The sequence below is a fragment of the Quercus robur genome, chromosome 2, assembly GCF_932294415.1.
Source record: "Quercus robur chromosome 2, dhQueRobu3.1, whole genome shotgun sequence".
Classification (NCBI taxonomy): Eukaryota; Viridiplantae; Streptophyta; class Magnoliopsida; order Fagales; family Fagaceae; genus Quercus; species Quercus robur.
The window spans coordinates 19,821,642-19,848,831 of NC_065535.1; the positions used below are offsets into that span (position 1 = coordinate 19,821,642).

The following is a 27,190-nucleotide window of genomic DNA, read 5'->3' on the forward strand; positions in this document are numbered from 1 at the left end:
CTTTATGTTTTCACTTCCGCATCTATACTAGCATATTCAATATGGTATTTCAATGCTAATATTTAACATAACTAAACTTAAAAACCTTTAAAAGAATTAAAATGTCTCTAAAATCTATTAAACTAATTAAATTATATTTTTTACATTTTAACATTTTATCACATGAACAAATTAAAAGGATATAATACATACATGACCTGATGAGCAAATTGAAAGGATATTACTTATGATTAATAAAATTTAAGGATGTTATACATTATTTTTTTTTTAATTATATAAAATTTTCTTTTATACAAGAAAATAATATATATATATATATATATATATATATACACACACCGAGAACAGCTTAGTAGTGAATTTAATCCAAGTAAACTTCACCAAGTGGTTGATTAATTCAATTAAAATTGCAATCACAATGAATAAAACAATAAATTACAATGCACACACACAAAGACAAGATGTGATTACGAAGAGAAACTCGTAAGAGACAAAAACTTAATTACTGGGCTTAGCTAGTAAATAGGATCTACTTTGAAGATAGTTTCAATACAGAGTGATTCCTGAACGATACACTGATATAGAGAGTGGCACAAAAAAATTTCATTCCCCTAACCCCTCCGAAACAATCTTTGGTACAGTATTAACTCTGTGCTTTATCCCAAAAATATGATATAATGGATAAATTTGAAAATTGAGTTATGTTAGAGATACTATAAATTTTATTACAAATATTTTAAAAATTAGTGTGTCACCAATTACCGAAAAACAATTCAAACCTTATATATATAAATATATATATAGACATATATAATCATGCCAAAACAATCTCCAATACGGTATTGACTCCGTGCTTTATTCCAAAAATATGAGATATTGAGATAATGAATATAATTGAAAATTGAGTTATGTTGGAAATACTAAAAAATTTATTACAACAATTTTAAAAATTAATATGTCACCAATGATAATTAAGGGATGAAGAATTTGAACCATGAATGTCTTCACTGGAAACACCAAATTTTCCAACTAATTAAGTTATAAGACTCTTGGTCAAAAATTTATTTATTAAGTGGTTGAAGTCCATCAATTACATTCATCGCTATCAATTTGTAAGGTATATGTAATAAATTTTTTAATAATATTAGCATTTTTCTTCATTACACACTCAAAGAGTCAAAATGTTTGGACATAGGTGACAATATCCTATGCATTTTTCTTCTCCCATCATGTGTAAATCTTTGCTTCTTTGGGAACTTCAAGATCTCTTGATGGGTCATGAATAAGTCATACTCGCTATCTCTAGCCTTATATGCTTTTTGCTTCACTAGTGTATCTATGGGCTTCCACATGTCAACCATGCACTCGCACTTTATCATTAATGCCTAGCACCATTAACAATACTTATTTGCTGGGCTATTTTGCACACCACCATGAGGTATGATACCACTTGTTGGGAGAAAAATACATTGAGAAGACTTCTTAAGTAGTTAATATAATATACAAAAACACACTTAGCCCAAAAGGCCTAAGGTCAATAAGTATAAGGTCAACTATATTATATTATCCACTCATCCTTCTCACATTATTCAATTTGAAATTTCACTTATACATATACACTAAATAAAAGTAACATATAATTAATTATAACCTGCCACATCAAATAGCAGTAAAAAATAATTTAGTAAAAATTTTACTTCTAGAGTAACTCGTAGTGCCAATGTGACATTTTCCAAAACTCACGAATGAGATAAGAATGGAATTACTGTGTGTTTGCAGAAAAGATTATTGCAAACTACTTGACCGACTTACCCTAAAGTGTCAGTTGATGGAAAAATTATTAGGTATTTTTCAAGTATGATAAATTATCTTCGAGATAAATTATGATAAATGCATTTTTTTTTTTTTACATAAATGATGAGTCCCACAATAAATTTAATTAATAAAATTTATCATTGAAAGGAAAAAATAAGCATTTATAATACTATGAGATTACACAATCATTTCCATAGTGGATGGCTTGACTGACTTATGGGTCGTGGATGTCCTACACACGCAAATGCCAAACATTGGCGGAGCTATGTGGAGCCTACGGGGTCCATCCTCCCCGCACAAGGTTAATAATAATAATAATAATAATAGGTTTCTCATTCTTTTGTGAAAAACGTGTCCTACCCCTACCATTTTTTCCACAAGACTATGACATCCTTTAGAAAAGTTGTCATCAATCAATTTTTTTTTTAATTTTTTTTATCATGTATCATAACATATATATAAATATCCAATAAAACTTACAAATTTAAAATTTAATTACAGTATTTTAATTGTTATTTTTTACATTTATCTTTGAAAATTTAATTATATAGTTATTTAATTAAAAAATATATTTCCATTTCATGTGCAAAAATCTACATGACAGAATCTTCCATTTCATCCCCAATCATTTCCATAGTGGATGGCTTGACTGACTTATGGGTCGTGGATGTCCTACACACGCAAATGCCAAACATTGGCGGAGCTATGTGGAGCCTACGGGGTCCATCCTCCCCGCACAAGGTTAATAATAATAATAATAATAATAGGTTTCTCATTCTTTTGTGAAAAACGTGTCCTACCCCTACCATTTTTTCCACAATACTATGACATCCTTTAGAAAAGTTGTCATCAATCAATTTTTTTTTTTAATTTTTTTTATCATGTATCATAACATATATATAAATATCCAATAAAACTTACAAATTTAAATTTTAATTACAGTATTTTAGGTGTTGTTCTTTACATTTATCTTTGAAAATTTAATTATGTGGTTATTTAATTAAAAAAATATACTTCCATTTCATGTGCAAAAATCTACATGACAGAATCTTAAAAGAGAAATCTAAGGAATAACACCTAAGTACTGTACCTAAGTCTTATCCAACCTATAAATATATATATATATATATATATATATATATATTATAAATTTATAACATATTCAACTAATAATTAATTTAACATCACTTATGTGATAATATTTAATAAAATTGATTGAATAAATCAAATTAGCATATGTTTATAGCATTTACAATCATATTGATTAAACTCATAAGTGATAATATACGACATATATGAGCCAAAATAATAAATTTTTATTATCATATATATCATTATGCATGATCAACTTTATCTAAGTTCATTCTCCCAAAAAAAAAAATTTATCTAAGTTAATTTTATTATTATGTTCGTCATCTAGCAAAATTATTTTTTTATCAACATTTTCTTCACCATCATCAGTATTTACTATCTCTTGTTCTTTTATTTTAATAATTTTAATTTATATTTCTTCTTAATATTCTAGCTTCTTAGATTTATAACAATAATAACATAAATAAATAAAAAATAAGTATTGTTCAGGTCTAAAAAATCACAGTAAAATAAGCCCAAGAAAGAATAAGCTAAGCCCAAGAAAGAGTGAGTTAAGCCCAGGAAAAAAGAAAACTCAGACCAAGTCCAAAGGGATTATACGAAAGGCCCTAAGGATCCCGAAGCCCAGAAAAGGAAAAGCAACCAAAGAAAAAAAAGAGAGAGAACATCACAGCAAAGTATAAGACGCAAGGATCCTCAGGCACCATCAATAAGCGCAAAGAAAAAGAAGACCAGGACAGATCAATAGAAAGAAGACAGAAAAAGAAAACAAGAAAAACAAAAGAACGCAAGCAACCCTTCATGGCACAGACAGAAAAGGCGTCGGGGAACCAAGACAAGGAAGAAGAATGATAACAAAACGATTTCAAAAGAGCAGAACAGGATTCCGCCCAAATAGGAAAGAAACAGAAAGGTAAAAGACGCCAGAAGTGAGGATGCCGAGAAGGGCATACCTCAGCACATCCCAAAGAGGATGGTCAACCAGAAGCTTTCGAAGGAATCAGAACCAAGAGAAGGAAAGAATGAGAGAAAACGGAAAATGGGACTTACCGAGATGATGAGGACAGAACATACTCTGTTTGCAAAAGACCAAAACAGGGGAACCAACGGTTCCCCAAGACGCCCAGAAAAACTCCACTATAAAAGGAGAGGATGGGTGGTGAAGAAGGCAGCGAAAAAAAAAGGGAGAAACATAAGAAAAAAGAGATTCTTTAGGAAAAAACTATCAGAAAATCTGTGTGGAAAAGGGAAAACGAATACTGCTTCCCGATATCCCGTAAAAGCAACTATGGTACATACTCGGATTCAACGAGAATCAAACTTCGCAAGTTTTGAAGGCTGAAATAGCCATTCAAGGCTGCAATTTTTGAGCTCGATTGGACCTTGTATCACGTCCTAGTGAGCTTTCTGTAATTAAACAGATAATGCCTTAATGAAATTCTGTTTCATAATTCCCAGGATCCTCACAATACTTTTTTTTTATCGTCTTGCTAATCCTGCTTTTCTTTCTTTCTGAACTTACATTGTTAATTTCTGGCACTCCTCGATATCCTTGTTTGTCATTTTTTTTGTATGTTGTCCGGAGTATTCTCTGCATTCACTTGATTCTTAAACAGCCATTTAGCTGCGGTGAGTCAAGGCCCAGTCCACCAAATCCTTTCTTTTTCATTCAGGTTCGGGATCCTTGGGCCTGAGTATCCCGAAAAAGACACTCTCACAAGTATATTTTTGTTTAGAGATGGGTTCAAGTTACACCTGGTGTAACTCTAAAGAGTTACACATTTTTTAAACCATTGGATTTAAGTAAATCCAACGGTTAAAAAAAGACTATAATTAATACAAATATTTTGATTAGAATCTAATTAATTACTCTCATTTATTATCTTCTAAATCTATCTCTAACCACAAAAAAAGTTTGACTTCTGACTCTCTCTCTCTCATTTACGTCTCTCTCTCTCTCTCTCTCTCTCTCTCTCTCTTTCTCCTCCACAACCTCCACAGGTTGCCGGAAGGAAAAAAAAAATGGCATACAAAGATTATAAAGCATACAAGTAGCAATTGAAGAAGGTTGCACATGTTACTCCGTTGTAGAGCTTGTGGACATTTTCATAAAAGACAAGTATAGCATCATACAAAACTTAAGAAAACGTTTGATGAGAATCATAAAAAAATTAGAGCAAGTTGTCGGTGTTATCTCTCATGCCTCTCTACCGATAAGTAAATGTCTCAAGCAATGCATCACCTTCATCAGGTCCATTGTTTTGGCAAAATTCCAACCATTCCAAATCAATATACAATTGTTGACCATAGAATTAGTTTACAATGAAATGTGGGAATTCAAGTAGGAAAAAAAAATGAAAGGACACCGAAGTAGAAATTTAATGAGAGCTGTGCCTGTGCCCTTGTGTGTCATGTTGCATATATTGAAAAATAAAAATATCCTCACCCTTCTGATTATGATCAGTGATGAATCATTTGATGAGATTGACAAAAAGAAACCATCTTCAATCATTGTTGAGAATCAGCATTTGGTTCACTAATTCATTAAAATATAGCAAAACATGGGATAACAAGTTAAAATATGCAGCCTAAAGTTCTTTGACAGATCATATTCCTATATAATAATTGGCAGGATTACAACTGAGTATTGATCCCCTGGATCATAAAAAAAAAAAAAAAAAAAAAACTTCTCTCTGAATATATGTCAACCCGGTCTAGCATTTGTTTGTGAAGAAAACAAGGCTTTTCTTCTTCGCCAACTAATCTATATAGATGTTTTTTTAAAAGTAAAAGTAAATGAGTCAACAATGTGTATGATGCTATAATTATCTTTTACGAAAATGTCCACGGGCTCTACAATGGAGCAACATGTGCGAACTTTCTTCAATTGCTACTTGTATGCTTTATAATCTTTGTACGCCATTTTGTTGTTGTTGTTGTTGTTGTTTTTTTATTTTTTTTATTTTTTATTTTTTCCTGCCGGCAACCTGTGGAGGTGGTGGAGGAGAGAGAGAGAGAGAGAGAGAGAGAGAGATGTAAATGAGAGAGAGGGTCAGAAGTCAAACTTTTTTTGGGTTTAGAGATAAGTTTAGAAGATAATAAATGAGGGTAATTAATTAGATTTTAATCAGAATATTTGTAATAATTATAGTCTTTTTTTAACCGTTGGATCTATTAAAATCCAATGGTTTAAAAAATGTGTAACTCTAAAGAGTTACACCAAGTGTAACTTGAACCCATCTCTTTTGTTTAATACCTTATTCACTGTATTCAAAAAAAAAAAAAAAAAAAAAAGTGATTTGTAAAGGGTATAATTCAAATTTTGTTGGAAAAAGAGAAGAGAAAAAAAAATTGGCATGTTATTTTATTATGCTCAATCAAGTGTTCTATAATTTTGTGTTATAAACAAGTCTAACAACTTGTTGGACTTAAATCAAAACACAATTTAGCAAAAAAACCAATCTAATTAAACCAACATATCTATGTATCGTACAATATGTAAGATTTTACAATACAATACTATATACATGTGCAATGCAGGATTCATGAACATGGTCAATATGTATCTACAATACAATACTTTTTTTTCACTCGATACAATACATATCATACAATACGTATTGCGTATGGTACCATATTGACAACTATATATACCCCTATTTTATTATAAAGAAAGCCATTTGACAAGTCAAATACTCCTCCTTCCCAAAATTTATGACCGGTTATTGTGGTCAAATTGAGTAATGCTATCGACACATCAATTTTCACAATATATTTTTATAACAATTAAATTAGTAAATGTTTTATTGATTCTTGTGTTGGCTTATTACTAACGTGTTATTACTATTTTTTACCTAGCAATACTAAGTTGCCACCTTGACGGTTGTAAATTTTTTTGTACTTCTAGTGAGTGTTTGGATCCAGCGTTTGCATTTTGCTTTTTTTTTCTTTTTTCTTTTTTTCACCCGTTTTCTGCTTTTTGAGACAAATAACACTGTTCATCACTGTTCACAACACTGTTTATGTACTATTCACGCACTGTTTATGTACTGTTCACGAGACCCATAGCTACTTTATTCAAAAAAAAATATTAAAAATAAATCTTACAATACTATTCACTCATTTAAAAATTATTTTATTACATTATTTTCAGTTTTGAGTTTTTCAATTCCAATAAAAATAAGTTATATTTAAACGGACCTCAAGATAAGCAAATTACCATCCACAATAATATGATGGTGGGCTAACCCTTACATAATTCTTTCTTATTATTATTTTTATGCGTTTAATGATAAAAATATAATAGCCAATCAGCCGACATGCTAGTTCTACCCTATCAGCTTGCTAACTTTTCCTCCATTAGTTTATTAATTTTTTGGCAGTGCTATCCTGTCCTTGTCCTAGCCCAGGCTGGCATGTAGGCCTGAGTGGCTCAGGACACTTTATTATACCTTTGCACTTTTGTCTCTTTATAATATCAATTCTATCTTCTTTTGAAAAAACAAAAAAAAAAAAGGTAAAAAAATTGAAATTTAATATCTTATTCCAAATCATTAAATTGAGTTAAGATGAAATTCTGACTATCTTGATTTTATGATTTACATACTGCAAATGAGATGCTATAATATTTTTGGAAGGTTATAGCGTTCAAAGTTGAAAGTTGAGAAGAATCATTGGGTAAGGCAAACTTGAAAAGGAGAACATTTTCATTTTTTGCGTTTTGCAAGTTTGAACAAAATTATATTGGTCAATAAAATATGCATTATGTAATTTTAAATTTTTAATGCATTGAGGTTAACTCAAGGTTTGTTATGTATGTGGGATCCAAATCCTCTCCATTTCCTTTTGAAATGGAGGGGGTCCAGTTCATGGTAGAGATTCATTTTTATGTAAAATTGAAATGGAGAGGATCCGGATCCATGTATGTGTGATGAAAACTGACAAGCACTACTGGAGGCCACAAATTGGTGGCTCTGACCAAGCTAAGATAAAAACAGAAACAAAGAACATGAAAATATAAAGCTTTAGTGAAGAGTAATTTTATATCAAATTTATATTTTGAACGATTCTTAAAAAAAAAAAAAAAAAAGCATTGAGAAGTGCTGAAGCTAAAGGCCTTAGGGTTGACACTGTACAAAAACAAATATCTTTGATTTTAGCTCAATCATGAAAATTAGACAAGTAAAATATACAATATACTAACTATACGTCTAGAGTATAGTTAAGTCATGTAATGAATTCTTCTCAAAACACAACAAAATTTCACAAGTTGAAATAAAATATTATAATAAATTATACCGAAACCCAATATCACAACTCAAAACAAAGATGTTGTGAAATGTTCTAAAATTATGTTGGTTCTTTAGACTTTATTGTCATGTGATTTCTTCTTGTCTAAGCAAACCTGTTACAAGGCAATAATTACAATAATAAGACCCAAAAAAAAAACATTTAAATCACTATCAGTTAAGAGCCAAATAGTAATTAAATTGACTAATCAAACCAGCAGTAGCAGTATATGAACCCACTTATCAAGCCAACCACCATATATAGGACTGCAGGAGTACATGGTCTTGAGCATAAAACTAAACCATGGCTACTCGCTTCTCCTCCTTCGTTAGGTGTATCCTCTATATCTATAGTTTCTCTGCTTTTCTATGCCTTCATGCCCATGAAGCAAGAGAGATTACAGAAAGCTACCACCTTCATCATACACATACTGTTCAAGTCAGCTCTCTAATACCATCATCTACTTGCACTGCTTCTACCAAAGGTTTAACACTCTCTCTCTCTCTCTCTCTCTCAAATCATCATGGTCATCACTGCGTTATATCTCTATCTTTGCTCCTATTGTAATTGCCGTTGTTCCTCCTACAAAGCAAAAAACTAGAGAGGAAAAAAATTGGGATATTACTATCCACTCCTTTAAGATTTGGCAAAATAATACTCGATCCCAAAACTGTACTCTCCATTGATATTAGTAATGGAATATTAGAAAGAGCTTAACTTCAGTCAGGAGCTGGCGTAAAAGACCTGTTTTACGCCACCAATGAATAAAAGCCACGTCATAATTTTAATGAAAAATCAATACACTCTAGTACACACAATCATAGCTCAATTAAACCTACAATCCTCAAACATGAATACACGATAGTCTCTCAGACCTGAAGAACTAAACGCCTAAACCCCAAATCCATCTCCTCCTCTCCTCACCGGAGCTCCACCCCGCCACATACGCCGCCACACACGCCGTTTTTGGAGCTAGCGCCGCCGCACCCAACCTCAAGGTTTGTTTTATGATTTGTCATTTCCCCAAATTTTGTATTTCGAAATTTTGATGGGTTTAGGTTATTACTTATTTTTTGGATATCAATCTGTTCATATTGGTATGGGTTTTGTTGATTTGTTATGGATTTTGCTATTTTTTTGGTATTTTCATGGTTTTTGATTGGATTCTTAAGTGGTAGGTTCAAACCCTAAAAAAAAAAAATCTGATTGTGGTTTTTTTTTTTTTTTTTTCGTTTGCCTGGGTTCTTATGAATTTTTTTTTGGCTTCGAATCATGATTCTTGTGTGCTTCCTTTTTAGTTATGAAATTTTTTTGAGGTTTTCTATGTATTTGGATCCCTTGTATTGCTCTACCCGTAGTTAGATGAATCGTGCACAATTTTACTGGAAAGTGGTAATCATTTAAGGCTCAAAAATTGGAGAAAATTCTTCATGAAGTGATCAGCTAAAAAAAAAATTAAAAAAAATTAAAAAAAAAAACTTCACATTCTTTAGTCATGGTTTACCCCTTTAATTGGTCGATTGTGGAAAATTATTTGCTTACTTAAGATATAAAGAACAGATGCATTGGAATAAAGTTCTAGGCTGACCCTGAAATTTTTTCCTCGTTACTTAGTCAATAGGTAAAACCTAAATTCATCCCATGAATACAAACTTCAACTTGGTAAATGGAACGTGGGTTATTTCCCCAATGTTTTCTCATTATTGTTCTTAAATGGTCCTATCTAAAACTCGAATAGTTGAAAGTAATATAATTGAAACTGTGTTAAAATATGGACTATTCTAAGGTTGGACTTGGCTCATAGGAGCTTATTGTTTTCCAAAGAGTGCAGAGAAGAAATTTGTAACTATTCCAAGTTCATTGGACACTGTAGAATTCTTATATGAAATGATATGGATAGTTTAATTGGGTTTGCAAATTTTAGCAAGGTCCTAGAACTGCAGATCCAAAACTGTCTCCACAGACGCCATCCAAAAACAAAGAGACAAAGAAACGTCCAGGTGCTTAGCGGGGGGTAAGGACTGCATATCACATCTTCAGGAAGGAAGAATGTTATATGTTTTGTTAATTTATATGACTTACGAGTGTTAGAATTGTGTCTGTGTATGTCCCCTACTCTCACTATCTTTTCCATATTCTTGCAGCCATATAATGAGGAAAGTAAGAAAGAAAGGGAAAGAGTGAAAGAAATGGATGCCTTCAAAGAAGGGGAAAAAATGAAAGAAATGGCTGCCTTCAGGGATTGCCAGAACCTGCAAAATACAAAGACTCATGAAACTTGCCTGGAAGGTGACTACCATGTGACTTTGGAAGCAGAGTTAGAGAACTTCCTTGTGCCTAATGAATCAACTGTCAACTTGGCCATTACAATGATGAATGACCCTATGCTTCAAATTGACTGCTTTGGGTCTCTCGACGTACCAGCTGAAGGATCCAATTTTCTCTAGAGCTTCAGTTAGTGGAGTTGCTTTTGTGATGGGGGAAGGTGCCTATATGATCAGAAGATGGATACTTGTACTGTTGTACATGCATCCTTCTTTGGCCAATCTTTTGCATAGAGTAGTGTTTTCTTTTGGAGCTTTTGTATATGTGCACATGTTTCTCATTGGCCATATGAGCTAGCATTATCTTTTTTAGTTTTGGCAGCAGCTAAAAGAGTAGAAGTACATTACAGACCCTCCAATTGTATTAATTTTGTATCAGTAAAAGGTGCTTTTGTTGTACCTAAATTCATGTTCACTTAGCTGAAATCATGCTAGCAAAGACGCAGTGGTAGTATTGGAAAAATCATGGACTTAATCGAGCCCTCTAGGCTTGTTGATCCTCTTTACAGCTTTTGGGGAGCTATGGCCTATCTCTATTTCAACGCTTTTGACATCTTCCTTCTCTACCTTCCCAAACTTGATGAATTGCACTTTTCTGTGTAGCAAAATTGTCATAAAGTATCTAAATGCAGTGTTGTTGATTTTTTTTTTCTCCAATTTTAATTGGTGTAAGGTGATTAAACAACAATCTTTTCTTAAACATTTTTTGCCTCTGAATTGTCTGAACATAAACTCTGTGTCAAAAAACTATCACAAACATAATGTGAAAATAGTATGTTTATCCCAAGTTCTGATTGACATTGATGAGAAGGAAACTTCACTCAACACCATAGTGAGAAGCTTGCAATTGCATTTGGACTACTTAACACAACATCGGAAACAACCATCCATGTTGTGATTAATTGAGGATGTGTGAGGAATGCCATTCAATCATAAAACTCATTTCTAAAGTTTAAAACCGAGAGAGAACTGTGAGGGACTGTGTGTACTATCATCATTTCAAAAATGGAAGATGTTCATGCAAGGATTATTGGTAAGGTCTCCTTAAGAAAGTTGGGGGTGCCAATTTGGTGAGGAAGCAGAAACAATAGAGGTTAGTAATGGAAAATTTGATCCAAACTACCAATGAACAGAACAAAACCAATGATTTCAAATGGAGATGATATACTTTAAGATTGAAAAAAGAAGATTTTGTTGAAATCTAAATTCCTGCCCAACTTGATGACATGTTGATAGAGAAGAAACCAACTAAAAAATGACTTTATAGTTTTAAGTTCCTGCCATACTTGGTGGCATTTTAATAATGATTGAGAAGACACCAACTTCTAAAACATGAAAACTATACTAGCGATGATTTTATTTCATTACAGTGATTTACACATAGGTACTGGGCCAGGAGGCTATAAAACCATGACAAACTATCGATAGAGATTAAAAAATCACATATGGCATGCCTTGCTTATATGCTAAACAGCACAAAAGAAAACATCAAAGATGTGATTCAAACCTATTGTGACATATTTTGCCTCACTATCTCTATTTTATACCAGTATACATATTAATTCACACCTTCTTCTCACAATCTGGTCTTGTAGGCAGGCATGTGGTTATGTAAAGATGGTGTCTCTCAGTTGATGATCCTGAAGGATTACCATAACTTTTATAACTCTCATTCTTATCATCCTCACTGTTGTTATCTTCGTCAGAAGTGTTGCTTTCCTTGTTCTTATTATTGGCATCAACTGTTGGCACTGAACCTAATATTGGATTTCCTTTTGAGCTTGACTTCTTAGGTTGATTATTTGGCTTTACATCAGTTTCACCATTGGTCACCTCTTCTAAGAGAAACCTTTTGGCATCACCTTGGATACAAAGCAAGAGTAATCCACAGCAACCAAAACCACAAGTACTGTCTACATGATTGACCTGCACTTAAAAACCAATAAGTGAATTTTATGAGCAGTTTAAGCAACCAAACCAAGATTAACATATAATTTAACAATGCAATTACAACTCAAATGAACCAGACAATGTTGAACATCTTGGAGCAATATACCTTCTTTCTCTGTTTCTATTAGATGCAAATGATGAATATTGAACTCAAGGACAAGAATTTATAGAAGAAATGTCTTTGCTTAATCATGATTAGTAGGAAATTAAAATTTTGAATGCAGGCACTAAGAGTTGAAAATTTTAGTGGAGCAAACACAATTTCTTGCCCTTATTGGGAAGACCTGTGCATGTGTGCTCGAAAGTTGACAGCCAAAGTACTAACTATGAAAATGCGTAAATAATCAATGGAGATTTTCAGTAATGGTGTGAGAATTACATGGTGTTATTACTGTAAATAATCTAACAGAACTCTAACAACTCTAACAGATTCACATTCTCTGTCTTATACATGTACTATTTTCACAATAAAGTTACTATTACCTATTAAAATAAAATAAAAAACAACGAGTAGAGCAATAAAAAGGAAGCACAAGAATCATGATTTGGAGCAGAAAAAAAAATTCATAACAACCCAGGCTAAAAAAAAAAAAAAAAAAAAAAAAACAACAATAATTTTTTTTTTTTTTTAGAGTTTGAACCTACCATTTAAGAATCCAATCAAAAACCATGAAAATACCAAAAAAATAGCAAAATCCATAACAAATCAACAAAACCCATACCAATATGAACAAATTGATATCCAAAAAATAAGTAATAACCCAAACCCATCAAAATTTCGAAATCCAAAATTTGGAGAAATAACAAATCATAGAACAAACCTTGAGGTCGGGTGCGGCGGCGCTAGCTCCAGAAACGGCGTGTGCGTCGGCGTATGTGGCGGGGTGGAGCTCTGGTGAGGGGGAGGAGGAGATGGATTTGGGGTTTAGGCGTTTAGTTCTTCAGGTCTGAGAGACTATCGTGTACTCGTGTTTGAGGATTGTAGGTTTAATTGAGTTATGATTGTGTGTACTAGAGTATATTGATTTTTCATTAAAATTATGACGTGGCTTTTATTCATTGGTGGTGTAAAACAGGTCTTTTACGCCAGCTCCTGACTGAAGTTAAGCTCTATTAGAAAATTTTAAAAGATTCTCTTTTATAAAGTTTAGCCATGATTTTTTTTTTTTTTTTTTTAGAGAATTTCAATTTATAGGGTCTGCTCTAATTAATGATAGATCTTTATTATCAGACCAAGACACCAATTAGTTTTTGGTGTAAGCAGAGATTCAACCTCAGATCTCTTATACAACCATCAGATACTATACCAGTTGACCTAACTGGAACCCATACAAATTTAGCCATGATTAGTAAAACATAATTGATAAAATTAGAATAAGTATGTGTTTGGGAACTGAGTCTGCGTTTCACATTTTCCACTTTTTTTTTCCCTGCACGTGAACAGTAACCTCACATGGGTTCACTGTGCAGGGGACAAAAATTACTGTTCATGCACTATTCATTACTGTTCACAACACTGTTCACGTACTAAAAAATATTAAAAATGGGTCTCACGGTACTATTCACACATTTAAAAATTATTTTGCTACAGTATTTTTGGTTTTCAGTTTCAACAACAATAAATTCAATCCAAACGGACCCTTACAGTACAAAGTTTATTGAACACCAAAAGACTTGCAAAGGAAAGTTTCTTCCGTAATGGGCATTCTTTAATTTAAAACAACCAGTTCCATATTTGATTGCTTTGTTTATCAGCATTAGTAATAGCAACATTAATTCTTGGTATATAGTTGCCTTAAGATATTTATTTTGAATCATTTAAGTTTGAAAGTTGTGGCAATAACTGTGTCAATTACCAAAATGACAACTTTTATGATGGATAACTTTTTATTTCAGACAATTTAGTCAAATGGAGAAACCTAATATAAGAATAGTAATTAACACAAAGAATGTTCGTGGTTAACAATGCAATAAGTAAGGACATGACATTTTTTCACGATTGTAGGAAATGATAGTTAAAAAAAAAAAAATTGTTTTTCACAATTATTGACATAATTGTAATTGATACATAATAAAAATAAAAGACATCAATAATAGATCCAATGGAAAGTGATATTATTCCAATCATATATTAACTTACCAATTTAACAAGTTTTGAAAAAAATATATATATGAAAAGAAATTTCTCTTCTATCATTACTCCCAAACAATGGTAGAACTAGGATTCTATTTATGTTGATAAGATTAAAACATGAAAGAAAAAAAATATCGAGATCAAAAGAAGAAACTCATTACAAGAATTTTAAATAAGACTACCATTTGAAGTGCACATTTATGAAATAGAAATACTTAAAATTATTTGGTAGAATAAATCACAATTCCATAATATCAGATATTGTAAAAAAAATTCTAACATCTCTTTCATCAAAAGTTTCATGCGGTCTTAGTTTTTCCTGAGTAGATATAACGAAGCCTCTGCTAGATTTTTTTTTTTTTTTTCATTTTTACCTTTTATACGTTCTTAATATATTCTTTTTAGATATTAAAACCTTTGTCTCTTTCTTGTAGATCATAAAAAGAATCGATTTAAGGGAGAGATGGAATAAGATATAAACAGAATTTGTTTTGATTAATTCATCTAATTATTATTATACAAAAGGCTTAAATGAAATTCTTTTTTTCTTCAGATTAGAGAATGTATGGTTAGACAATATAAGCTTGATACATGTGATGTCCTGTTATCAGTTTTGAATGCAACATGTCCATATATAATATAAGAAGCAGTGTGTATTCAATCTACTAACGGGGTAAACTTGATCCGATCCAACCTAATTCCAATACATTGACTTATTTTTCCATGCGTTGATAGATTAGATTTTTTTTTTTTTTTTAAATTATTTTCTAAAACTTGGGTTGAATCGGATTTAAGTTTTTTTTTTTTTTTTTTTTTTTTTTTTTACAAGTAACTTGACACAAACCATGCTATTAATAATTTTTTTTTAATTATTAACTTGGTTTATTTTGAATTTTGAGAATCTTTCTAAATTTTCTTTAAAAGGTATTTTTTTTGATAAATTGGAAAATTATGCTCAATTATATAAATTATATTCATTTATTCAATAATGGGTTTCAATTGTTGAATGAAAACCTACTCTTTTTTTCTTTTCTTTTTTTCTTTTTTTGATAGAAAAACTTACTTTATATATATATATATATATATATATATATATATATATATATATATTAGACAAGACAAGATAGCTGACAACCCAGCCCTAAGTAACTCAGATTCTATGGATAGGAGGGTTGGATTTTTAAAGTTATATGTTTAGGTTTGATTGAAATTTCTTAATCTGGAGAGGTGGAATTGGGTTGAAAATAAATTAAATCCAATCCATACAAACCTTAAATATGAGGTATATCTCCTTCTCTTTTTCTTTTTTTTCAGCCACATATAAACATATCAAATATTTTAATTTTTATAGCCAAACAAAAATAAGCCCCATGAATTTTAGATTTAAAACTTTAAAATAAGACTAACCTCACAAAAATCTCACAGAAGTTTAGATACACGAGAAATTTTGTCCATTGAGTTGTTTGGTTTTGGTGGCGTGGCCCATCATAAATAAGGAGTACCTCTATATATATATATACATAATGATCCCGTTGCCAAAGACTTTTCTTAAATATATTCCTCCAACCTACCTACTATATGGTAATTTAGAAATATATTCTCAACTACTTTAACTTACATGACTTACTTAATAGTTATATAATTTTTTTAAATATTTTAATTATATAATTTTTTAAATATTTTAATAAATCATTTGATTTAATACACGTAAATGATCTTATAAATAGTCACATAATATAGGTTTAAAATACTATTTATAAAAAATAAAAATAAAAAGAGGTAAAAGTAATATGTGGGTAACCACTTATTTTATCTTGTTTTATTATTGTTTTTCTGGCATAGGTTATTTATTTATTTATTTATTATCAATTAAATAGTATTTTTTTTCTGGACGCAAAAGCATGTTGTAATAGACTAAATGCAAGAATTATTTACAGGTATGCATTTGGAATTCTCAATTTTTTTTTTTTTTTTTTTTTTTATAGTGGAATTCTCAAATTATTTTCCTCATTATATTCATATGCATTTGTTCCAAATTCCTTTTAAGTTCAGGTCCAAAAAGGGAGGCATCCTTGACGGTGAAACACAAATACGGCCCATGCTTTCAAAGCAACAAAGAGCAATTACTGGTTCTCAATCACACTGAACTCCTCCTTCAAGACCAGTCTAGGGTGAACTCAATCCACTCCATGTTCTCTAAGAACTCAGATGGCAACAAATTAAGAGAATCTCAGGCCACCACCATTCTAGTTAAATCTGGTCTCACCATCGGCACTGGTAACTACATCGTCACCGTTGGCCTTGGCACTCCCAGAACAGATCAAACACTGGCATTTGACACTGGTAGCGACCTCACTTGGGCACAGTGTAAACCATGCGCAGGACAGTGCTATAAGCAAGTAGACCCAATCTTTGACCCATCCAAATCCACATCCTACACCAACATTTCATGTCCTACACCCTTGTGCATTCAACTCGCTTCTGCCAAAGGTAAACCATATAAATACAATCCCACTCAATAAAATAGAAAGGGCATTGCTATTACTACCTAGCTATTTTAGTAAATCAATTAACTTAGCTATTTTTAATAAACTCTACTTATTAAAATAAATTGGCCGTAATGTATTTTCTACATCTAGTTAATATAATGGTAACAGAAACAGAATGATGAATTTAGAATTTCCAAAGCTTGGGGATTTTGACATAAATTTGATGAAATTTTTTCTATTTATAGATTTTGTCGCTTCATTTCAAATAATATTAAGTAGCAAGATCAGTAGTATCCCAATCATTTTGCAAAAAGTAAATTGAAGAAGTTCTGACTTCTTGCTCAGTTTCACACATACACTTTTTTTTAAGGAATCCTAAATTTGAGGATTTGGTACAATAATTTCAACATTTTATTAACAATACAGGAAGCCCACAACAGTGCTCCAATTCAAAGTGTTTATACAGTGTACGCTATGGCGATGGTTCGTTTACAATGGGATATTTCAGCAAAGAAAGGCTAACCATAACATCAGACGTGGTGGACAATTTTGTATTTGGTTGTGGTCAAGACAACGAAGGCCTCTTCAAAGGCATTGCCGGGTTGCTAGGCCTCGGTCGCGGCCAAGTTTCCCTTGTGCAACAAGCCGCTCAAAAGTACAGCCAATTTTTCTCGTATTGTCTACCTTCCACAACTAGCTCAACGGGGTACCTTACTTTGGGAAAAGGCAGTGAAATTTCGAGTTCACTAAAATTCACACCTATGTTAACACTTTCTCGAAGGCAATCATTCTATGGCCTCAACTTGATTGGAATAAGTGTGGGTGGACAAAGATTATCGATTCCCACATCGGTTTTTTCAACTGCGGGTACTATCATTGACTCTGGGACGGTCATTACACGTTTACCTCCTACAGCATACAATGCATTGCGAACAAAATTTCGCGAAATGATGCGTAATTATCCGATGATAAGCTCGAGTTCTTCAATATTCGATACATGCTATGACCTTAGCAAGAGCCAATCAGTTTCGATTCCGAGCATAAGCTTTTTTTTTGGTGGTGATGTGAGCGTGGATATGGACAAAGTGGGAATACTTTACGTGTTGAGAAAAACAGAAGCTTGTTTGGCCTTTGCTGGAAATAGAGATCCAAGCAACATTGCCATTTTCGGTAATGAACAACAGAAAGGATTAGAGGTTGTGTATGATGTTGTTGGAAAGAGGATTGGGTTTCGTCCTGGTGGTTGTAGCTAATGGAGTGATAGTAATATAATAAAGTGAGTAACAAAGAGAACCTTTGTGTTAGCTCATAGTGGGCATTATTATGAATTAGGGTATAATGAATAAAACCATTGTTAAAAATCAATGGAAATGTTAATGAAGGTCATTGGACATGGACTTGGGCCTCTTGAGGATTTAGTGATTTAGCGAATTAGAAAAATCCTAGCAATATCCTCAATGTTTGAAATAAAAGTTGAGTGAGATTAGTGGAAATCTATGTCAAACTCCTCAAGATCCTCTTCATTTATATAATGAAATTTTAGTTTTAATACATCTAAAAGTGAATATGGTTTGTGTGTGTGTGTGTGTGTGTTGGGGGGGTGCCTGAAATGGTGTTAAGTTATTTAAAATCTTATTTCATAGTGGAATGAATAAGAGCTGATTTTTTGGGTTAGAATAGGCTAGTAACTCCAAGGTAAAATTCTGAAAATCTTAATGATTCATGGTTAAATTAACTAAGCTAAATTGTAAATTGTACTCTATAATTTTGTCTAAAATTCAATTAAGTCTTTTTACTTTGGTTTCAATCATTTGAGTCATCTAACTTTAACAATTATTCAATGTAATCTTTTCATTAAAGTGACAGCATTAGTCACCCAAAAAAAGAGATCATTTTGAGCTTATTAAATTTTTTTTTTAAATCCAAAATAACAATTTTTTTTTTTTTTTGGTAGAAAAAGAAGAAGAAGAGAAAATAGATTTTTATTTTTTTATCAAATATATCAATTCAATTTTTTTATCAAACACAGGTAGTAACTATTTGTCTATCTCCCAATAATCAGGAAAAAGAAAGGGAAAAACTAGATTCCTTTCCATTTAACGCAATCTCTTTCTTTGAACTTACTTGGATCTTTAGAAAGTTAGGCTTCTTGTGCTCGCCCTTAGAGATGTTAATGGAGATGAGCTGAAACTTGAAGTTTTTCTCATAGAGACAATCTAATACCTTAGACACAGTTGTGGACATGGGTGGTCCATACACTTTTACTAGAGTCGCATTTGGAAGGAAGGAGGTTGGATAGCTTTGGGCTTTTGTTTTGGGTTTCACTTCCTTTGCTTTCTTTCTTTCCCACTCTCATCCTTTGTGTTTGATATGTGAACTCTTGTTTCATTTTCTACCATACAAAGAAGTGGGTTTTATTTACCTCTCAAATTTCATCAAAGTAAGATATGTGCCAAAAGTTCCTTGGGTATGAAAATTTCTTTCTCATTTTCTTATTTTGTGGGTTTTCCTATTTTGAAGACTTTTGTTGTGTATCGAGGTTCCAAAGATCAAACCTTTTCTATTGCAGCTAGCTACCAACTAGGAACCCTATGGAACAGGCTTAAAACTCATGAATGTGGATTTGGCATACCAAACATAAGGATTAAATTCAGATTATGGTTCCACTTATAGAATTTCATTTCAACATTATCAGAGTTCTAATTTCTTTTGAATACAAATAATGTAACTTCAAAGTTCAAACTACCTGTGCTTTCCTTTTACTGAAATTAGTTGCATGTCCATGTGATAAGTGAGAATAAATAATTATTTTGTATGGTAATATAATGTGTAATTTTTTCTCTAAAATTTTTTGAAGAAAATTTGTTCTCCCTAAAAATTAAATAGTTTTTATTTTGTCCATTTAGGTCTACTTCGGACTAATTAGGTCCACTCAGTCAATTTTGGTCCCCTTTAGTTCATTTTAGACTAATTGGGCCTTAAATTTATTATTTTTATAGGTTGCCTTTTCAAGTTTTGCCCAAAAATTCTTTTTTTTTTTTTTTTCTTAATTTTTGGTTTGAAAAGTATGAAGTTTTATTATATTTGGGTTAAAATCTTTCGTTTTGAGTTAAAAAAAATACAAAGAAAATAGACATTAGAAATAAAATATGAGCCCTAAAAATGCAATAAAAATGATAAATATTCAAAAGTCTTATTTGGTCCACATTGGTTCTATTTGGTCTATTCTTTCCTATTCGGTCCATATGGTCCTAATATGTCTTATTTAGTCCATTCTATCCACTAAAGTTATCATAACTTTTGAGTGGAGTTTGTGGTGTTCCTTTGTATTGGAATCCCTTTTCCCTCTCCCTTGTGTATGTGAGTGTGTTTGTTTGACCCAAAAAAAAAGTTCTATTCGGTCCATTCGATCTTATTCAGTCTACTTCGGTCCATTCAATACACATTGGCCTTATTCGGTCCACATTGGTCTTATTTTGTCCACTTTGGTCTTATTCGGTCCTCATCTGTTCTATTTGGTCCCTTATTGATCCTATTTGGTCCATTTTGTCCACTTTGGTTCTATTTAGTCCACTTCGGTCCTGTTCAGTCCAAATTGGTCCTATTTGATCCAATATGTCCACTTCGGTCCTATTTAGTCCCTTTCACTCCATTATGTCCACTTAGGTCTTATTCATTCCATTTGTTCTTATTCAGTCCTATTAGGTCCACCTTTTTTCTATTTGGTCATATTCTGTCCATTTGGTCCACTTTGTTCCATTCAGTCCATTTGACCACTTCGATCCATTTTGGACCAATTTGATCTATTTTTGTGTACTTACAAAATGGGAAAAGACATATTTGGGTTGAAAGAAAAACTAGTTTTCTTTACAATCAATACAATTTCTATCTTTTATCTTTAGGAAAAAAAAAAATTAAAGAAGAAGAAGAGAAGAAGAAGCTAGTTTCGTGCCTACCTTTTGAATCCCCAAATTATTTGATTCAATTTCTCCCATTAAACCTGTCTCTCCTTTACTTTTTAATGCGTCTTTTGTATATGTCAAACGACTCAAACCTCATTGAAAAATCAAAAGAAAAACTTTCTAGGTTAGAAAACACAATTTGATCACTTGATTAAGGCTAAGTCAAGGATGAAGTTATAGGTCCTTGATAATTTTATTTTGGAGAAGAGAGGTCCTTGATAATTAATTGAGAAGTATAATCTCCACAACATTTTAAAGTCATGTGATTCCAACTTGTCTAAGCATACATATTACAAGGTAATAATTACCCCCCCCCCCCAAAAAAAAAAGAAAAGACTAATGATAAAACCTAGCAATTGCTGAATATAGGCTTTAGTGTGCCTTTGGAATTGGTTATTTATTTATTTATTTATTCAACTTTTAGCTTCTTCTTTTTTGGTTTTTATGTTTTCCAAGAATAATTATACTTTAATACACTCTCAACATGGGCGGCTCTAAGTACAATCCAGGGGTTCAAATGAATCCCCCAAGTTGGTGCCTGGTGGGCTAAAAAAAAAAATTATATATAATTTTTTTATGTTTTTTATTTGATCCTCCTAAAATAAATTTTGTACCCTCTAGACTTAAATTTTTTTTTAAGCCTAACTAAAATGAACTTAATATGATTATCTTGACAATATCTTGATCTTTTTAAACACACACACACACAAAAAAAAAAAAAAAAAAAAAAAAAAAAAAAAAACCAAAAACAAACAAATTTGATCTAAAATATGGGAAAAAAATAGTAAGCTTAACAACAAAAGTATAAATTTGTTCATCTTAAATCTAAAAAAATCATTTAGATCTTAACAAATTTGAAATAAACTACTACATAAAAGTTTATTGTATTTAGATCTCGTGTGGAGTTCACTTAACAACAATAATTCATATGTTGATTGTATTTAAAAACAATAGATGATTTCCAAAATTTTATCTTAGCAACAATAATTAGTATCTTCATCGTATTAATAAACAAGATGCAATGAACTTAATCATAGTTTATCTTATATGAGAAACACTATATTTGTAATACGCTCACAACGAAACCTAAGTGGCAGATTGTTACTAGCTTTTACTGATGGAAGAAAAAAATAATAATAATAATAATAATTTTAGTAGTGAGTTTAAATTATAACTAATAACAACTTATAACCTATAATTTTTTGGAAAAGTGTTGTGAAAATGTTGTAGATATAGTATTCCTCATCTTTTATTCTCTTGCTAATATGTACTATAAAAAATTTTGTAATAAAGAAATTACATAGACCGCAAGATTCACTTCTTAACCCAAAATGCAACTTCTTACTAAACCCCCAAAAATATATCCTAGAGCCGCCACTGACTCTCACCAAAAAAAAAAAAAAAAAAAAAAAAAAACACACACACACACACACACACACAAACACAAACACAAACAAACAAACAAAACAAAACCAAAAAAAAAAAAATCAGTAAGAAGCTAAATAAAGTAATGTGGAATGTAAATTTACATACTTCACTTGCTAAATTTTGTAAAAATCACTTTTGAGGAGGAGCCTGTTGGTTAGTTTGTTGTCTCTTGTTTTGTATTGCTTCTTGATTTCGTTTTGTGGAGAAAATTCTCCGATTCATCAAAATAAATAAATATTTAATCAAGAACAAGAGAGAGAAAAATAAAATAAAGAAAAGACGAAGATTAAGATTGTTAAAATTTCTTAAAACCCTTTATATATATAAAATTCAAATTAGATACTAATTGCATTCTAATTTTGTGTTAAGTGATTGCCAACTAATTTAATGTCAACTGTCTTTATATTTTATATTTCAGATGGACTTCGAATATTTGTGCCAAGTGTCCTTAATTTCATCTCTAATTTCAGGCAAGAAAAGTGTTAAGTCCACAAGATTTTCATAACACTTTTACAATAAGTCCTAGGTGGTAAGTTGTTACTAATTTCAATTTGAACTTAACACTAAAATTACTTTTTTATATATAAATAACCACTAATAACAACTTGTCACCTAAGATTTGTTGTAATATTATTATAGACATAGCATTTCTCTTTCATGCAAAGTGTCTTGACAGGTAGATTCATGAATCTAAGCTTAAAAAAACATAAAAATGGTTAAGAGTTGTGGTGGGCCTTTTGTGATTTTGGGCTGAACTACCTCCTGCTGCACTAGGCCCAAGTGTTCTGGATAAGGGAGTTAAGACCAGTCCAATTGCAATTCACCTTGATTCGACCTGTGCACAAACTATGCCCCGTTTGCCGAAACTTTAATCACATGTCCATGGTAGGTGCAGCTGTTATAGAAGGGTTACGGCAGACAAATATGATAAAGCAATGATAAAAGAAATATATTACTATTAAGGCAGGACAAGCGAGAGATCCTTAGTCAAACAGGGAAGGAAGACACATTCCGAGTGAAGTTGCAAAAACGAGATAAGAAACAATGATAATAAGTGATAAAATCGAAGAATAAAAGATTAGTTTGCCACATTTGATTGCGCAACAAGGCTAAGGCCAAGGAGGGAACCACTTCCTCAATGTGGGTAATCTCTCAGGATGATCCTGCTATAGAAATTATCCACTTTGAGGGAATGAACCTGAATGGCTTGTGCCCAAATGAGTCATTTATCCTTAGCAGAGGGTAGGCTTTTAGAAGAAGAGAAGGGATTAGCCTATTGGTGCATGTCTGCCATTCTACACTTTGTTTTTCTTCCTAATTCTTTCTTTCCCTCTCTGTTTTTGTTATTCTTGATTCTTTCTCCCTTCTTTTTACTCTTTCTTTCTTAGCACTTGTAGTTTTATGGTGAAGGTAGTGCTGGGATTCTCACCTAGTGATTGTTATTGTTGTGATGATCCCACTTGTGCACGACAAGGACCCCTTTTTATACTATCTGCCGTGATTGGTTTTTTACCATTTTAGCCTTTAACACCTTTTGTCTAGCTTGGGTGTCCTTGCTGACCACCACAGGCTTGTCAGCTGTCTAGCCATTACCACTTACCTATGCTGGCTACGCCACTCCCCATCACCAGACAAAGAAGATTACTTTGTTTGCTTGCTCACCTTGGCATTCTTATCCACCACTGTGTGGGTATTCTCTCTTGCTATCCCTCATGGCATGCACTTTGTAGTTTCAACTCACCCTTGCTTCTTTTGGGTGATATGTCATCCCAGCAGGACATTACCCCTAAAAGAATCTAAGCAAAAACCTCAAAATAAGCTTTCCCTTTTCCCCACCACCAAACCATACCCTCTCTTACCTCTGACCCATGACCCACCATTCCTGTATTGGCTAGGTACAGGTTGGTGGTGTCTAGGCTTTGCGCATACTCCACTTCTGCGTACATCCAAAGCTTGTCCGCTGCTCATGCGTTTGCCATGTTCTGAAGGATCGTCTGTGCATTCTGTCACTCATCTTTGACCTCTTATGGCGTGAACTATTTTCTGATTTCTCATTCTTATGGCTTGCTTCTCTTAAGGGTGGGCCTTGTTTGATTGTGGGCTTTTCTTCCTCTAGCCTACTCTTTTGCTCATTTCGTAGTCTTGTTGCCATTCCTGCTATGCTATCCTACTATTCCTTGCTATGGTGAGCCTGTTAGGCCTCTTTGGGCCTGTTGCCTATTCTTCTCTCAATGATTCCATATGGTCATTGTATTTGTACTCATGCTACTTTGGGTTTTCTTAACCCATTACATTGTTTATGGGCTCCTTTGTCCCATTTGCTTTCCTTGGACATCCTTGGCCCATTTGCTTTCCTTAGGCATCTTTGATTCATTTTCTAATTCTGCGTTCTCATGGGTCTTTACTAACTCTTTTGTGTTTCCTTAACCCAATTACCTTATCCTTCAACCTTAGGGCTCATGGGTTTTCCATCAACCCCTTACTTTCTTTACTTGCATTACTTTGGGCTTGCTATGATCCATTCTCACTTTTCTACATCACATACTACCCATGGGCTTACTACTTTTCTCTCCAGGCTCTTTTAAGCCCGTTTGCTTTCCTCAAAACCCATTTATTTACTTTATGGGCCTGTGATCCATTATTCCTGCCATTTGGACTTAATGGTTTTTCTATCAATCCACTAACTCTTCTCTACCCATGTTGTTGGGCTTCTTCCTACTACTGGGCTTCCAAAATGAGCATCAACAAGAGTTTTGTAATTCAATTGGTTAGCACATCATAATGTTTTCAAGACATCCAAGATTCTAATCCCTCTCCCTGATTGCAGTTATCAAATTATCAAATAAATAAATATATTATATTATTGGTCAGCATATAATATACTTCTATGTAAAACTTTAGACGTGTAATAATTTTAACTTATTTAAAACTTTTTTTAAGTCTATTTGGATACCGCTTATTGCTGAAAACTGAAAACATTGTAATGAAATAATTTTTAAATGTGTAAATAGTGCCGTGTGACCCAGTTTTAAAGTTAGATTTGCTGAAATTCGTACTTATGGGTCCTGTGAACAGTGCACGGGACCCACAGGAAAAAGACGCAAACACATTGAAAACGCGTAAACGCACTATCCAAACTTACACTTTATATATAGGGATAATTACACATAACCCACCTGTGGTTTGGGGGAAAATCACTTTGCCTACCCGTGGTTTGAAAAGTGTCACTCAACCCACCTAAGGTATGTACCGTTTGTTTTCCGTAACCCACCTCTGTTAAAATTAGGGGTAAATATGTATTTTTGCTCAAATTTTATGTCTCTCTCCTCCCAAAACAAAAATTGCACAAAAATACAAATGAAACAAGATCAAAAAGTGGTATTGGTCTCTCTCTCAATTCACATAAATCTTGAACATGAAGAACATACCCAAATCAACCTACACAAATAAGAATATAAAAATACTTGTCCAAATTTGAGAAAATTTAACGCTGTAAAAAAACACTTTGTATTGATATCCTTATTCTATCCTCTCTAGTACCCATTCCTTTTTTTTTTAAATCTCCCAACAACATTGGAGAATGAGTAACAACAGTTCAAGAGAAAACATGAAGAACAATAATAATCATCAGAACTCGATTCCCGGAAAATCTTTGTTCGAAGCAGCTTTGTCTAGTCTTATAGCCGGCGCGCTTCTCATTTTCGGCTTCATCGACTCAAGATCGGGAAACTCTCTGTTTTGTTCACTAGCCGCTGTGAGAAACGACAGTGGCGAGTGGTCACTCTTCGACGCCGATCCAGCTCTGGTCACTCGGCTACGACTCATTGATGTGGACCTCGCTGAACCCACGTGGCAAAACGGTGTTCATCGAGGAAGATCCAAAGTGGTTCCAGACGGTTCTCAAGGACTCACCGTACCTAAAGGCCAACACGGTCAAGTATCGAACCCAACTCTCCCAAGCCGACGATCTCCTATCCTCGTACAGCTCCGAACACCCTTGCTCGTCGTTTGATGCTTACCTACGTTGCAACACATGGTGTCGTTTGGTGCTCGAGAATCTTCCCAACGAGGTGTACGAGACCAAGTGGGATTTAATAATGATCGAGACGCCGAGAGGGTACTTTGTCGAAGAGCAAGGTAGGATGGGTGTGATTTTCTCGACGGCGATCATGGCGAGGAACAAGATGGGATCCGGTCCTAACTAAAACCCACAAACCACTGCGAACCCACCATTGCAAAGGCGAAGAGAGGAAAAATCTACAAAGTGAACCCACCAAATCAAATATTAATTTTCACAAAACCCTCCATTTTGATCTTATTTCTCTCGCATTTTTTGTGCTATTATTTAGCCCGTGCGTTTTTTTTGCTAAATGTTAGAACTTGAAGTGCCACACATGCTTTTTCTTTAGCAAAAGCACTCCAGAGTCCAAAACTCTCAACAAATGGTTCTAAAGCAAAAGACCCTCAGCAATCACCACATGCTTGCTCGAATCCACCAATGAAATCCTCGAAATCAAACTCATAACTTTCTCTTTCATCTCAAACGAGTTCGAATCAAGCAATTTCACCAACACAGGCACCACGCCTTGAGCCACAACGATCATCACATTCTTGTCATCCAAATATTAATTTTCACAAAACCCTCCATTTTGATCTTGTTTCTCTCGCAATTTTTGTACTATTTTTTGTTTTGGGAGGAGAGAGACA

The 27,190-nt window shown here is 32.9% G+C and overlaps 1 protein-coding gene, 2 long non-coding RNA genes and 1 pseudogene across 6 annotated transcripts in view; 3 read left to right on the plus strand and 1 right to left on the minus strand.

The window, feature by feature from the left end:
- Positions 1-18,644, plus strand: part of LOC126712793 (aspartyl protease family protein At5g10770-like) — a 49,575-nt gene extending 30,931 nt beyond the window's left edge. The window contains exons 1-3 of one of the 4 annotated variants that reach the window (XM_050412261.1): positions 8,441-8,680; positions 16,657-17,094; positions 17,520-18,644. In XM_050412261.1, the coding sequence (XP_050268218.1) occupies positions 8,500-8,680; positions 16,657-17,094; positions 17,520-18,346 (1,446 nt within the window). In that variant the 5' untranslated portion in view covers positions 8,441-8,499 and the 3' untranslated portion in view covers positions 18,347-18,644. Of the gene's footprint in view, positions 1-8,440; positions 8,681-16,656; positions 17,095-17,519 lie in introns of those variants that run through there. The other 3 variants (XM_050412262.1, XM_050412260.1, XM_050412259.1) reach the window with 3 other exon arrangements.
- On the plus strand, positions 8,687-10,925 carry LOC126712794 (uncharacterized). The gene is made up of 2 exons (XR_007651162.1): positions 8,687-9,194; positions 10,341-10,925. It is a non-coding gene; the product is annotated as an uncharacterized LOC126712794 (long non-coding RNA).
- On the minus strand, positions 11,844-13,507 carry LOC126712795 (uncharacterized). Its single transcript, XR_007651163.1, has 2 exons — positions 13,292-13,507; positions 11,844-12,446 (listed from the first exon to the last, which is right to left on the minus strand). It is a non-coding gene; the product is annotated as an uncharacterized LOC126712795 (long non-coding RNA).
- A 7,446-nt stretch (positions 18,645-26,090) lies between the features above and the next one.
- Positions 26,091-26,688, plus strand: LOC126695951 (probable methyltransferase At1g27930; annotated as a pseudogene).
- The last annotated feature ends 502 nt before the right edge of the window (positions 26,689-27,190 follow it).